Here is a 16,716-nt window from a genome sequence, read left to right on the forward strand (position 1 = left end):
TCATTTAAGCTGGTTTTGATTTTTATTCTCGTAGATAAATGTAGGTTTTTGTTTTGTGTTTTGTAGCTGCTGTGATGAAGAACACTGGTGTATTATTTGCCAATGATATCAACAAGGACCGGATACACGCTATTGTGGGCAACTTTCATCGCCTGGGTGTTATAAATGCGGTTATTTGCTCGTATGATGGACGCAAGTTTCCCTCTGTAAGTACTTTATTGTTTTGTATACTTGCTTCAGTGTTCCTCATTTTTTAAGTGAGGCATCATAATAGCTAACACACTGGACTTGTATTGAGGGAGGCAACACTCAAATCTTTATCCAGAAATGCTCATTAATGTTTCTCCATGGTTGTTCTAAATCATTGTAGGTGAATGTGGGAGTCTCTAAAGGAGCAAGTGGCTGGTATTTCCTCCTCCCACTCACTGGTCCAACTGAGTTAACTTTAGCTTCAGTTACCTCAATGCCAAAAGGATGTTACGTTCTAACCCATTTCTTCATCCTCCTTGTATCAACAATGCATGGCGGATCATGTTGTGGATGTGCCTGCACCAATGGACGTTCATTCCTTTACATATTTGGAATGTTAACAATATGTGGCATGTATGTAACGGAAAATCGGGAGTGGAATACTATGTGAAAAGGAGAGATTGCTACTTACAACATAGACAAACACTGAGAGAGACTGCTAGATGTTAACAATATTAGCAATGGATAGTTTATTACTCACCATAATGATGACCTGCTGAGTTGGAGACAGGCACAACGAAAAGACTGTTACACATTATCACTTTCGGCCAAAGTCTCCTTCAGCCAAGAAAACATGCTTAAATACACACAAGCAAGTGCACCTCAAAGAGCGAGGTGGCGCAGTGGTTAGACACTGGACTCGCATTCGGGAGGACGATGGTTCAATCCCGCGTCCGGCCATCCTGATTTAGGTTTTCCGTGATTTCCCTAAATCACTTCAGGCAAATGACGGGATGGTTCCTCTGAAAGGGCACGGCCGACTTCCTTCCCCATCCTTCCCTAATTCGATGAGACCAATGACCACGCTGTCTGGTCTCCTTCCCCAAACAACCAACCAACCAACCAACCAAGTGCACCTCTGCACATATGACTGCTACCAATGGCAGCTCTGACCAGAATGCAACAGTCATGTGAATAGCAATCTGGAATGGGGCAGGAGAGGGGGAGGGATAGCAGGATATGTGTGGAGGGAGAGAAGAGCGCTGTCTGAAGGGGCATGCAGGAACTAGATGGTGGCCTGACAAGACTGCCAGGTGCAACGTCAGGAGGTGGGGTGTAGGGGGAAAATGGGGAGCGGAAAAGGAAAGCAGCAGTGAAGGGGGAAGGAGGGCAGGTGCATTGGCAAAGGCCACACAGTGAGGGGACGTAAAAGGGAGGAGGTGATAGGAGAAAAGGGGGCAGAAACTGTTGGATGGAGAGTGTAGGAACAGTAGATTGAGGCTAGGAGCGGAAAATATGTTGTAAGGGTAGCTTCCACCTGCACAGTTTAGACAAGCAGCTGATAGAGAGGAGTATCCCGATGGCCTGGGTTGTGAAGCAGCCATTGAAATCGAGCACGTTATGATCAGTTGCATGTTGTGCTACAGGATGGTCTAATTTGCTCTTGGCCGCAGTTTGACGGTGGACATTCATTGTGGTGGACAGCTAAGATAACCTCCAATCCTTGCTTCAAGCCATGGACGCTTTCCAGAACCTTTACCCTGAATCCATTGCCCTCCTCACCCCTTTGACATCCTACATATTCACCTTCTACATGCTCCCCAAAAATTTACAAACTTAACAATCCTTGATGCCTCATTGTAGCTGGTTATGGTGTCCCCACTGAAAGGATTTCACCCCTCATTGACAAATATTCCCAACCAATTGCCCTTAATCTAGCTTCCCACAACAAAGACACCAACCATTTCCTTTGCTGACTCTCCATCATCCCCACTGCTTTACCTCCTAGGTCCCTAATGGTCACTGTTGATATCACTTGCCTATACACCAACACCCCTAATGCTAATGGTCATGCCACAATTGAGCACTACCTTTCCCAATGTCCTCCAGACTCCAAGCCCACTACCTCATTCCTCGTTTATGTAACTAATTTTATCCTAACACATAACTACTACTTGTTTGAAGGGAAGGTATACAGACAAATCCATGGCACAACCATGTGCACCTGCATGGCACGCACATGACGCCCTCCTATGCCAATCTGTTTATGGGCTATCTGGAGGATACTTTCCTAGTCTCCCAAAAACCCAAAGTCCTGGTTTGTTTCAGGTTCTTTGACGATAGCTTCATGGTCTGCGTACAGGGCTAAGACACCCTATCCTCATTCTTTCACATATTCAACACTCTCTCTCCCATCCACTTCACCTGGTTGTCCTCATGCCACCTTCCTAGACGTTGACCACCTCCTCACTGATGGCTCCATCCACACTCCTTCCGACATTAAACCCACTAACCACCTGCATTTTGACAGCTGCCGACCCTTCCACACCAAAAGATACCTCCCTTACAGCCTGGCCACCTGGGGACAGCTTGTCTACAGTGACAAGAACTCCTTTCCCAGTCTGCTGAATATCTTACCAAGCCCTTCACAGACAAGCACTATGACCCACACCTCCTCAGGCAGATTTCTTGTCCCGTTTCTCCACACTCCCCAAATCCTCCTACCATCCTGAAAAGCTAGCTGCAAAATGAATGCCCTATTTGTCTTCCAGTACCATCTCGGACTGTAACAGCTGAGCCACATCCTTCGCCAGAACTTTGATTATGTATCATCATGCCCTGAAATGAGGGACATCCTATCCAAGACCCTTTCCACCGCTCCTGAAGTGGTTTCCTGTCGCTGACACAATTTCCACATCCTAGTCCATTCCTGTGCCACTTCCAATCTCACCACCTTGCCTAAGGGATCGTATCCCTGTGGAAGACCAAGTTCAAAGACCTGTCCAATCCACCCACCCAGCACTTCCTATTGAATTGCCATCATATGCTCATCTTACACCATCAAAACCCGGGCCACCTGGGAAAGCGACCATGTTGTATACTAGCCCTGTTGCAACCACTGCATTGCTTTTTATATTGGTATTACTACCAACCAGCTGTCCACCAGGATGAACGGCCACCGCCAAACTGTGGCCAAGAGCGAAGTAGACCGCCCTACGGCCCAACATACAGCTGAACATGACGTGCTTCATTTCAGTGACTGCTTCACAACTCGGGCCATCCAGATTCTCCCCTCCACCACCAGATTGTCTGAACTTCACAAATGGTGCTATCCTTATGACATTCACCACTCCCGAAATTATTCCAGCCTCTGTGGTGGTAAATCCACCCTAATCAGGCAAGTGCTGTTGGCGGGAGGGCCTGGCTACTTAAGCAACATTCACAGTTTATAACAATAACACTTTTATTAAACTTTTCTTTAGGAAATAAAATTTTATCTTTAAAATTTTTGTGATAGGTAAGTTAGCAAAGAATCCTTACAAGCACGGGCAAGTGCCCTATTCAAACAACAACATTAATCTTTAAACAGGTATTAAGTGATTCGCAAGTTAATTTAATTCTGTACACAGTAAAACTCATAAAAGGAGACTACAATAATGAGATAAAGTTTAACCAATCATGGACATCACAACTTAAAAAAAAAAAAAAAAAAAAAAAAAAAATACAAACAGATACACCCCTTCATGAGAGATTTTCAAAACAGTTGATGTCACATAGGCACGGGCTAATTCAAGTAGCAGAAGGAGGGGGGGGGGGGGGGGGGGGCAACTGGACCCAGACCAGAGGCGGCTAGACCCAGAACCCACAGCAAGCGGGTGAGCTGGACAGGGTGCCACATACAGTACGCTATAACACACTGAAAAAAGGTCTTAGAGCATGTGCTACTACACAATTTCAGAGGAGGGGGGGGGGGGGGAGAAAACAGCAAACATTAATCCCTCAAACGTTAAATAACTACAATGTATAAAATAATAGCCTATTTCACAAACATTGAAATAAAATAGTCAAGGATGAATCAATAACTAATGCCCTTGACGTAACCATAAAGGATGAGGGCGCTAATAGCAGAATACCAAGTCAGCTTAGAAATTTAAACTACACTAGTAGGTTAACATATGCTCACTGAAACTGAGGAGCTCATTTAAATTACCCCTTAACAGGATACTGATAAACTTAAATAGTCAAGTAAGACTACCATTTCACTGTTTACGAGTGAACAAGTAATGCAATTAGATAACACAGAACGTACAGATTCAATGTTAAGCCTGTGCTTTGAACCAACTATAACAACGTTCACACATCTCAGTGTACCAGGAAAAATATTACAGTTTCACCATACTGGCTTATGCCATCCGACAACAGCAATAGCACCAATTAATACACCTTGCTTACTCGGACTGTATCACATCACAAAATCCAGATAAACCTTTAACCAAACACAATAACATGTGTTTCCTTAAATAGCACTAAATAGATGGGACCTTTTGGTTGACAAGACAACAGTTTCCAGTCATGGTGCCGATACTTGGGAAGCAAGGATCAGTATAATATGCGCACCAAAAGCATGGCAAGCAATTCTCACCAAATCTTTTATGAAGTCCTTTACAGATCCAAATCAGGGCCGCACGACTCGATTCGGGTAATGTGGCAGAGTCCAGTTCCCATACTACAAGCCAGGTTCGGTCTTGCAAACGTGTCAAACATACCACAACCCCTGCATCGTGCCCCAGCCTGCTCAACCACGCTCCCTCTGATTCCGCAGTGCCGCACGGCTCTCCGGCTGTCCCTCTCTAGTGCCACATGCCCGTCGCGGCCAAAAGCCATGTCAAACGGCCGAGCCCAAAGATCACACCATGCCGACCCGATCGATCAATCGATACGAGCCGGCACGGCTCAGCCTCAACATTTGATAATGCACTGACTCCATACCCTCCACCGAACTGTTTCTACCCTCTCTGTCCCATCGCCTCCTCCGTATTCGTGTCCCACCTTCATTGTGTGGTGTCCTCTGCCAATGCACCCACCTGTATTTCTGCTTCCCTGCTCCACACCTCCATTCCCTGTTTTTCTCCCCACAGAACACCTCCAGATACTGCGCCTGACACTCTCATCAGGTCGCCACCTAGTTCTTGCACATTCTGCCAGACAGTGCTCTTCCCCCCCCCCCCCCCCCCCCCTCCCCCCGCCCCTCTCACCCTGCTAACTCTCTCTTCCCCATCCCATCCCAGCCTGCTATTCATGTGACAGTTTCATTCTGGTCTGAGCTACCAGTGATAGCAGTCATTTGTGCACAAGTTGTGCTTGCTTGTGTGAGTGTGAATGTGTGTTCGTTTTCTTTGCTGAAGGAGGCTTTGGCCAGAAGCTATAACGTGTAACAGTCTTTTTGTTGCACCTGTATGCAATGCAACCTTTACGATGAGTAGTAATCTTTTCTTTTCATAATATTGTATATATTCCAAACTGAAGTTTCCACCTTGAGATATTATTGAGGTATGTAGACAAAACAAAACTTACAAACATTCTCACATGCACATCTTAGACAAACATGGCCCCTGTCATCTCCGGGCACTAAGGCCTTTGTTGGACTTTTGTACCTGGAGATGACGGGCCGTGTGTGTGTGTGTGTGTGTGTGTGTGTGTGTGTGTGTGTGTGTGTGTGTGTGTGTCCCACTATGTGGTGAGTTGCAGCCTATCTTTTATATGTTTGTGTTTTATGAAAGGTATATAAAAGCACATGTCAGAAACTTTATGGATTTATTCTTGATATCAAAACATTACAAAAAGTTCATATGAACACAGGTCTGAGAATCCTTCTTTAGGGAGATATGAAAAGACATTATTCTTGCCACAGAAATGGCACATTTACAAAACATATTCACATTTACCAAAATTACTAGAAGAGACAACCATCTGCTTCCATACATCCCCTGAACCTGTGTTCTACATCTACATCTACATCCATACTCCGCAAGCCACCTGACGGTGTTTGGCGGAGGGTACATTGAGTACCTCTATCGGTTCTCCCTTCTATTACAGTCTCGTATTGTTCGTGGAAAGAAGGATTGTCGGTATGCCTCTGTGTGGGCTCTAATCTCTCTGATTTTATCCTCATGGTCTCTTCGCGAGATATACGTAGGCGGGAGCAATATACTGCTTGACCCCTCGGTGAAGGTATGTTCTCGAAACTTCAACAAAAGCCCGTACCGAGCTACTGCACGCCTCTCCTGCAGAGTCTTCCACTGGAGTTTATCTATCATCTCCGTAACGCTTTTGTGATTACTAAATGATCCTGTAACGAAGCACACTGCTCTCTGTTGGATCTGGTACGGATCCCACACTGCTGAGCAGTATTCAAACAGTGGGTGAACAAGCGTACTGTAACCTACTTCCCTTGTTTTCGGATTGCATTTCCTTAGGATTCTTCCAATGAATCTCAGTCTGGCATCTGCTTTACCGACGATCAACTTTATATGATCATTCCATTTTAAATCATTCCTAATGCATACTCCCAGATAATTTATGGAATTAACTGCTTCCAGTTGCTGATCTGCTATATTGTAGCTAAATGATATGGGATCTTTCTTTCTATGTATTCGCAGCACATTACACTTGTCTACATTGAGATTGAATTGCCATTCCCTGCACCATGCATCAATTCGCTGCAGATCTTCCTGCATTTCAGTACAATTTTCCATTGTTACAACCTCTCGATATACCACAGCATCATCCGCAAAAAACCTCAGTGAACTTCCGATGTCATCCACAAGGTCATTTATGTATATTGTGAATAGCAATGGTCCCACGACACTCCCCTCTGAGACACCTTAAATCACTCTTACTTCGGAAGACTTCTCTCCATTGAGAATGACATATCCAATCACACAATTGGTCTGATAGTCCATATGCTCGTACTTTGTTCATTAAACGACTGTGGGGAACTGTATCGAACGCCTTGCGGAAGTCAAGAAACACGGCATCTACCTGGGAACCCGTGTCTATGGCCCTCTGAGTCTCGTGGACGAATAGCGAGAGCTAGGTTTCACACGATCGTCTTTTTCGAAACCCATGCTGATTCCTAAAGAGTAGATTTCTAGTTTCTAGAAAATTCATTATACTCGAACATAATAAGTGTTCCAAAATTCTACAACTGGTCGACGTTAGAGGTATAGGGCTATAGTTCTGCACATCTGTTCGACTTCCCTTCTTGAAAACGGGGATGACTTGTGCCCTTTTCCAATCTTTTGGAACACTACGCTCTTCTAGAGACCTACGGTACACCGCTGCAAGAAGGGGGGCAAGTTCCTTCGCGTACTCTGTGTAAAATCGAACTGGTATCCCATCAGATCCAGCAGCCTTTCCTCTTTTGAGCGATTTTAATTGTTTCTCTATCCCTCTGTCATCTATTTCGATATCTACCATTTTGTCATCTGTGCGACAATCTAGAGAAGGAACTACAGTGCAGTCTTCCTCTGTGAAACAGCTTTGGACAAAGACATTTAGTATTTCGGCCTTTAGTCTGTCATCCTCTGTTTCAGTACCATTTTGGTCACAGAGTGTCTGGACATTTTGTTTTGATCCACCTACTGCTTTGACATAAGACCAAAATTTCTTTGTATTTTCTGCCAGTGGTGGTCTGTATCCCGTCATATCCATGTTGGATACATTCCCTCAGAACATCAACATTCAGTAGGGGAGTTAAAAGCACCAAAGATTTTAGATACCTCTAAAGGGAAAATCAGTTGGATACAAGTCTGGTGATTGGGCAGGCCATGAAATGGATCTCCCTCAAACAATCCACCTGTTCAGAAACTTCTTATTTAGTTACTGGTGAACTATTCATGTAAAGTGAGGTGAATCATTTTTGTGCATAAATAGCATTCGTTGTAAGGTGTCCAGAGGTACAACACAAAGTAAATTAAGTATTCAATATCTGAGAAACTGTAGATATGTTTTTCCAATAACACTGTGTGTAATGAAATAGGCACCAATGAGACAATAATGAATGATTCAGTATCACACGTTAAGGCTAAGCTTCTGTCGATGTCTGTCTCGTCGTACTTTGTGAGGGTTTTTCATAGGCCCAGACATGTTTGTTACAGTAATTGAAGATCGCATTACGTGAAGAGCCAGCCTCATCATTGAAGAATGTACATGCTAAGAACTGTGGAAACACAGTACACTGTCCTAATATGTGTTGACAGAAATTTATTCTTGACTGAAAGTCTCTTCTCATTTAATCCTTGCCCCCATTGAAGATGACACAGGGACAGAAGATTCTCATCCAGTATTTCCAAAGTACCCTGTGATTAACACATTCCTGTTTCACAGTTTGCTTGGTCTGAGTTGATGAAGTTTCATCCACAGTACGAATAACCCAAGACTTCGTACATCATGTGCTCTCCCACCACCTGCAACACTCTTCTCAAATGACCCTGTCTCTGAGAAGTATTGGTGGAACCATACAATTTCTTGAACAAGGGGACGTACGAATAAAATGGATAATATACTTTATATTCAGAATTTCAGAGAACATTCTCAGTTTCACATGAATATAGCGAGTCTTAGAATGTACTTCACCCAAGAAAGTTCTCAGCATGAGTAAAAGGGTGGGGGAAATTGCTCAAAACAAAAAAATTCTACAATTTTGTACGAATAAAACCAGATCATTTTCGCACAAGCAGTGAACATTCTCTGTTTCTTGAAGTGAGCTCTGTAGCACACTTCAGGCTGAGTAAGTTGTGTTGTGGTTAAGTGTTACCGAGTACTTTTAGTGAAAATGGGAGAATTTATAGTTCTTGAAAGGCAAAAAAAGATACAAGTAGCATGCAGGATGATAGGAAAAAGAAACTGTAGAAATTTAAACAATGGAAAATCTGGGATGGAATATAACAATATCACGAAAAGGAAAGTTGCTACTCACCATATAGCAGAGATGCTGAGTTGCAGATAGGCACAACAAAAAGACTGTGCAGCGTGTGGCTTCAGTTGTCAGAGATTGCAGTTGTGCGAGTGAGATGCATTTTGTGTGTGTGTGTGTGTGTGTGTGTGTGTGTGTGTGTGTGTGTGTGTGTGTGTCGTCTCGTTTTGATGGCCTTGCTGGCCGAAAGCTTATTTCTTGTTGTTGTGCCTATCTGCAACTCAGAGCCTCCACTATATGGTGAGTAGTAACTATCCTTTTCATAATATTGTTGCTGTAGAAGTTTATATAGATTTAACAGTGAAAACATTACTTGGTGGCGAATCACTTTCTTCCTGAAAATAACGAAAGAAGAGGAAGCATGCTTTCCAACAAACATAAAATGAAAGCATTTTTGAGCTATTTAACAGAGCCAGGCTTTCAGACTGGTGTAGGAGAAGACTTAGGAATACATCAGACAGTGGTATCATTGACATTTTCATTTGTCTTGCGGCAGGTTAACAGAAAAGCACCATTGTGGATCAGATTTCCGAGAAACGTAAATGAACTAGAAACATCAAAAGTTGAGTGGCAATCTAGATATCGGTCTCCCTGTGCGGTGGGACTCCTCGATTGCATGTGCATACTGAAAAAGAAACCTTCTGCACTTGGAGATGTATACATTAATTGGAAGGACTTTCCTTCTATAAACATACAGGTGACATGCGATTACAGTGAAATATTTATCAGTGTTGGTGCTTGGTGGCCTGGGTCTGTACAAGATGCTAGGATATGGAGAAACTCAGATGTATACTGTATATTGCGAGAGAACCAGTACGTGCTTCAGTTTTAGGAGATGAAGTATATGGCATTGCGCCATGGTTAATGACACCATTCCAAAATCCTGGGACCGCTAATGAGAGAGCATACAACATACTTCACTGCAAGGAAAGGATGACAATCGATCAGTGCTTTGGACAGGTGAAAAGGCGTTACCCAGTGCTGCAAAACAAAATAAGACTTGCCCAGACAAAAATCCCCATTATGATTGTAGCTTGTTTTGTTTTACACACTGTAGCAAAACAAATAGGGGGTTTGGATTTTGAGGCACCTTGTGATGATAACAATCTTCCAGAAGAGCAAGCAGCAAACATATGTACATGTGGTACAAACAGAAGAAGTTGTTAATGTAATTTGTCAACTGTTCCACTCTACCAAAAATTGGTTCAAGGGTATGCTGAAGGCATTTGCCATATATTAAGTAAATAAGTGCACAAACTGTTTAACCAGCAGCATTTCAAAATGCATCAGTATTTGCCAGATACTACAGTAAATGAAATTCAGATCCACATTCATTCTCAAACAAACATTCAAGAGCCACAGATCCAAACAGAATTTCAGGTTCACCTGCATTAGTCAAAAGATACACATAGATTTCTTCCTCTGAAGTATCAATACCAGCAGCTTCAACTTTTGTAACTTCAGCACATAAAACATCATTACTATGTTCCTTCAAAAATAATTCACCAATATCCGCTGATACACACACAAATTCATCAACAGCTGATGAGACTAATGCTATGCCACCTGTATTAACCTCCTTAACAACTTTTGCCATCACAATATCATCTGAAACATCATCACCTTCATCACTTTAATCATTACTGCTGGGTCTTACCTCATTAGAATTTTCTATACCATCATCTATCTCCACCAAATTCAGCTCCACCTCAGCCCCCTATTGGCACATGGAATCTTTCATTGTATTAACATTCCCGCACTCTTTCATCTCACATTCACGAAACAAATCATTTTGTCATCACCTTTATTGTTATCCTTCATTATCTTAGGATTACACCTTTTACGTACGATCTGATTTCAAAATTTATGTACCGTATTTACTCGAATCCAAGCCGCACTCGAATCTAAGCCGCACCTGAAAAATGAGACTCGAAATCAAGGAAAAAAAATTTTCCCGAATCTAAGCCGCACCTGAAATATGAGACTCGAAATTCAAGGGGAGAGTAAAGTTTTAGGCCGCACCTCCAAATCGAAACAAAGTTGGTCCATTGTAATATGAGACACAATTTAGGTCGAATGAATGACGATACAGCTACAGTAGTTTGGTTCGCGTAGTAAGCTAAGCAGTTAGGCTTTACCAGGTAGCCATAGGTATGCGTCAGGCGCTCCGTCCATAATTATACGGGTACCCTTCCTTTTTCACGTGCTTCATCTGGTTTGGATCGATTGCTTATTTTTCTTTGATCTTATAAGTGCCGTTCTCTTTGTTATAGGTGTTTACGTCACTCTAAGCTGAAAATGCATTACTGTACTGTGTCATGCACTGTTTGTCGCATTCTGATAATCAGTGTTTACGGCCTGTCGCCGCTCGCGGCGTGGCTTGCTTTTGTGCGCACTACCGCCGCTTACAATTAAAAAAAGAAAAAGAGAGAAATCGTCTCATTAGCGAAACAATGGCAAGAGACTGCTATTTGTTGTTACTAACACTGCTGCTTTCTTTGACGATCAACAAGAACCGAATAATAGACTGCGTATGATAGAAGATGTTCTGAACGAGAGTTTAGCGAAAATTTTTCTGTTTGAAAATCTTTGCAGACGTCTCTTTAGTACATAACATTCTGCACAGAAATTAGTCATCTTAGATTTAAAAATCTAGTCAATTGACGTGCTTCATTTCTGACTATCACTATTAGGCATAAGAATAATACGAATATAAACATGAAATGATATGTATATTCTTCGGCGTTTGCTGTTGTCTCACTCTAGTTTCGTAGTTTATTAAGCGGACAGGATTTAAATGAGATAACAGCAAACACGAAAGAATACATGGCAAAATGTTTATATACGTATTATTCTTATGGTGAAGAGAATACAGCATGTGATTCACAATTCATAAAAGTTCCTATTAGTAACCATCTCTTCTCATAGGTAGAAAAAATTCAGAACGTAGAGTTGGCCATATTGACAAACATCCCAAACAGTCTTGCCAGTCGGATTTTTGTAGTACAGTACATTGAAATGTTGCTACATTCGAAGACTAACAATACGGAATTTGTATTTACTTCGTTGGATAATGTATGAAAATGCAGTGGTCGAAACTCGGGGTGGAGAAAAAATTTCGTCTTCCATCGTTTTTGTTTTTTTATTTATTTACTGACGCAGAGGTTTCGGCGCCAGTATTTATCTTTGTGCCTGAAAAGCATGCATGTGAATCGCTACATATATTCGACGGCAGAAGTCAGTTGTGGCGGCACGTACCAACATTTTTGAGAACTTCCGCTTACTTTGCACTCGATTCTAAGCCGCAGGCGGTTTTTTGGATTACAAAAACCGGAAAAAAAGTGCGGCTTAGATTCGAGTAAATACGGTATTTGATTCTCATCTCTTACTAATTTTATTTCAAAATTCTGATGCCTTTCTGCCGATTTATTGACACCTATTACATTTCCTTTTACTTGTGTCCTATTCATTGCCGGTTTATTTTGCCATCTCCAGACCTGAGATGCGGCGAAACTTGGTTTCCCAGTCTCCCATTACGCTGGTTCATTTCACCAGGTGCTGGTCCCACAAATCTACATTCTTGGTGTCGGTCCCTAACACAAAAGTATCTGTTCCCATTACCCCTTTGAAATTTATCATTGGATGTGTTCCCTTATCAAAATTGCTGTTTGCGTTCCGTTGGTAACTTCCCGGTTGTCTTCCATAGTAGTTACTAAGACTGTAGTTATGATTTCCACTCTGAAAACTATTTGTCTGCTTACTTTGCAGTTTAAATTTCAACACCCGTTCTAATTTTTCTACAAAGTCCAAAAATTCGTCTGTTGAGTTGCTAGGACTGTGCACTAGATCCCACTGCAAATTTTGCAGTAACTGCCTTATCAACGTCAGAATTTCAGTCAGCACTCCCAATGGACGTTTCACAAGCATTAATCCCACAAGTTCACGTTTACAAAATTCTCGCATTGACCCATTCCTATATTTAAATGTTGGCCCATTCAGAAACTCATTTTGGAGTCATGTTTGCTTCACTTCACTCCAGAACTTGTTCAGGAAACTGCTTTCATATTTCGTAGGTAGTGAACATATCACTGTGTATATTTCCCCTTGATTGCGGCTCACCTTCCAAATGTCTTTTCATGAATTTTATATTTGCCTCATCAGACATTTCCCTTATAAAACCATCCCTGCATGCTGCTAGAAAATTTACTGGGTGATATTTCCCGTCATCTCCAAAACATTTGACCGTTCCCGAGTTCATCCATGGAACACTGATCACTGTAGAGGTTTTATGTGCAGCTAAAGAATTCAGTACGCTTTTTATTTCGTTGATTTGCTTTTTAACTTCACCATTTTCAATTTTAATGCCAGATTCTACTTGTTCCTTTATTTTATCTACTTCTTTCTCCACTTAACCTATTCGAACAGATAAGTTGCTAATAGTCTCTGTCGTCTCAGCCATTAGAGCATCTTGCCTACTCATACAATTTCTTATGTTGCCTCCCAGATCTGCCTGCAACTTCTCCACCTTATCACTGAAATTTTTCTCCACTTGAATTACCTAAGAGTCAAATATCCCAGCTTCATCAGAAATTTTGCCCATTTCATCCTGAATGGTTTTTAATTATCTGTCTATCAATTCCTCGATTCCACTAGCAATTTTACCTACTTCGTCTTTCACAACCGAAGCTATTTCATATTGAACCAAATCAATTTTAAAATTTACATCACCCATATCGGTTTTAACAGAATCAGTTTCGAATCTCAATCCTCTTATCATTTGCATTAATTGCGACATCATGTCTCCCCCAAATTCATCTCCCTTGCCTGATTTCAGACTATTTGCTCTACTAAATTCACTGCCAGTCACACTCTCCCTCTCCAACTTCGGGATAAGCGACTCGCCAGTATTTTCGGACTCACACAAACTGGCCAACTGCTTAATATTAGCGATGTCTATTATTGGTGATTGAACTACAGAATCATGCATAATCTCGCAATCAGCGCAGGTACTTAGCTTTGTTGTGCTGGATCCTTTTCCTATGGTATTGCTGCCGGTGTTGCAGTTGAAGCTGACGCTGAAGATCTCGTAGCCTCTGCTGTGATACTGCAACCGCCGCTGCACGATGAATCGCCATTGAAGATGCTGCTGGTGGTTTTAACCATGTGCTTTTGATGTCGCCTCTTCTTCTGCATTACTTATTTATCATCCTAACCACTGCTAGAATTCGGTGCACGCAACTGTTGCAAAATTCGTAGCTCAGAGCCCCCACACACACTGCCTAACTGCCACAGTCTTGGGACCTAGCTCACAGAATGTCCTTAACTGTGAGAATTATAATTGTAATTACACAACTATTAAAGAAATCTAATATTCAGTCCTGAACTGAGGGTTCCTGCCTATCGAATTTCAGATAATACTTTTGGAAACAGTTTGCAGAATTCAAATCCAATCCTAAAACTTTCAAGAGTTCATATTCCACAACCATCACTTTCCAAAATCCAATCCTGTTCCAACACTTTGCAAGTTTCTTATTCCTCAACTAACACTTCCCATCCTGGATGTGCCCCCAATTGTGAGGTAATATCCCAAAGATGTTTGGGCTCACATGCGGTTTCTCCTTGTTGAAATGTCTTGGCTCTAACTCGTCTAGGGGTTGAACTGCATGTGTCACATTACACGCCCTAAATCAGTCACTTGTGACCCTTTGGTTAAATGGCTGGCTGATGGCAAGTTTGCGAAATTGTATGAAACGTATAATGTTAACATAACATATAATAACAGTAATAATAATATCGAGAACTAAATTAACGACCCATAAATGATGTAGGCCACACAGTTGTGATTTGTTTAGAATAATGTTTATTCAGAAAGCAAACTAATAATGAAAGTGGTCGTATTTAGAGTTACTGTTACACTCGAGCGGATATCCATTTGACACAGTTCGATCATTCACAATATCATCACAAAATATAAATCCAATACTCCACCTCGTTATCTACGCGTTGAGTTAGAGATCACACCAGGCATGTGGCTGCTCACCGCTCAGACGTGACACCACACAACGCGAAATTTTCTAAGTTGTTAGCTTCCTGATCAGCCTGGCCTCATTCAGCACAATAGACGCCTGTGAATTTCCCATCTCCTGGCGAATCTGTGCTCTTTGTAGCACACTGTCCTGGACGACAGGATTCATTTCACAATTCCTGGAAGGCTCCTTTTTGGCCATATACTTAAATGAGAGCGAAATGCTCGTTAACTCACAAGCTTAATGATCACTTCGGGCTTTCGGTGTCTGACAAGCGCAGAACATGTTTCTTCTGTTCAGTTTTTCTCTCCACAGCTTTCTGTATTAGATATTTCACACCTAATTCTGCCTTTATGTAGCTGTTTCTGATTCTACCTTCTCTGCTGCTTTTACATAGCTGAGGAATGTAATTTCTGTTGATTTCAATATCCTAAGATATTCCTTTCTTGGACTGCAACATTGTATACCATGCAAAAAGATTGGTATCTCTCACTGCTTTATAAAATTTCATTTGCGTATCCTTCCTCTCTTCCCCACAGAGGATTCCTGCAATTGTCCCATGTATTCTGTGGCAGTTCTTCTTTTTCTCCTCCTCTAGCTGGCTTCATAATTTGATTCCCAAAGGAGCATTGTTGTTGTTTCCTGTTCTTATTGAATCATCTACGAGGGGGTGTTGGAAAATAAGTTTCCCCTGTAGACTGTGGGCAGAGGTGTGTGATATGGGCGAACGACAACGCGACAGGTGAATGCGCACGTGCAACACACCGATGCACCATTGTGTAGAGGTCGACCGCAATCAAGCAGATGGCGCTGTTGCAGTGCCTGCGCAAAGCGGAGGCCAGCCACTTAGTCTTTTCCCAGAGCCTTGGAAAGAAGATGCGTTTTGGTGTCGTGGTCAAAAGCGAAAGTGAGAGCTGTTATCTGCTATGAATGGGCATGTTGAGTATCAGGCACAGAAATTCATAATTGCCTTGTTGAGGTGTATGAGTCAGATGTGCTGTCAAGGCAAATGGTGTGGAGATGGTGCCAGCAATTCAGTGATGGACGTCGGCTAGTGCAGGACATACTGATACCTGGACGCGCACGGCCACTACAGATGCAAATATCATGAAGGTAGATGACATGATTAAAGCAAATTGGCATATCACCATCAATGGAGTAGTGGCAGAACTTGGAAAGAGCTCACATGATCATCCACGACATTCTGCAATACAGGAAGGTGTCAGCACAACGGGTGCCCCGCCAACTGATCCCGACACACAAGGAACAATGCATGACATTCAACCTGGAATAGCTCATGCGTTACCATGAATCTGGTAATGACCTTCTGTTCCGGATTGTGGCAGGGGATGAAACATGGGTCCACCATTACACGCCCCAATCGAAGGCCCCATCCATGGAGTGGAAACATCAGTCATCATCTGTCCGAAAGAAGTTCAAAAGCACTCCGTCTGCAGGTAAAGTGCTACTCGCCATTTTCTGGGATGCCAAAGGAGTTTTGCTGCTGGACTTCCTGGAGGATGCAACCGTCAGTGGTGCACGGTACTGTGCCACTCTGTTGAAATTGAAAGAGGTGATTCGGAAAAAGCGGTCTGGCCTTCGCAGATCTGGCGTTCTGCTATTGAATGACAATGCGAGACCACACACGGCGGCGGCAACGCCAAACCATATGGCAACTCTTGCAACTGTGCCTTACAGTCCGGATCTCGCACAAAGTGACTTCCATATGTTTCCTGCTTTGAA

The 16,716-nt window shown here is 42.5% G+C and overlaps 1 protein-coding gene across 1 annotated transcript in view; it reads left to right on the forward strand.

Moving 5' to 3' along the window:
* LOC126175142 (uncharacterized) overlaps positions 1 to 16,716 on the forward strand; it is a 163,917-nt gene that overhangs the window by 79,406 nt on the left and 67,795 nt on the right. The window contains exon 8 of the mRNA XM_049921702.1: positions 67 to 206. Coding sequence (XP_049777659.1) covers positions 67 to 206 — 140 coding nt within the window. The remainder of the gene's footprint in view (positions 1 to 66; positions 207 to 16,716) is intronic.

The sequence above is a fragment of the Schistocerca cancellata genome, chromosome 3 (assembly GCF_023864275.1).
Source record: "Schistocerca cancellata isolate TAMUIC-IGC-003103 chromosome 3, iqSchCanc2.1, whole genome shotgun sequence".
Lineage (NCBI taxonomy): Eukaryota > Metazoa > Arthropoda > Insecta > Orthoptera > Acrididae > Schistocerca > Schistocerca cancellata.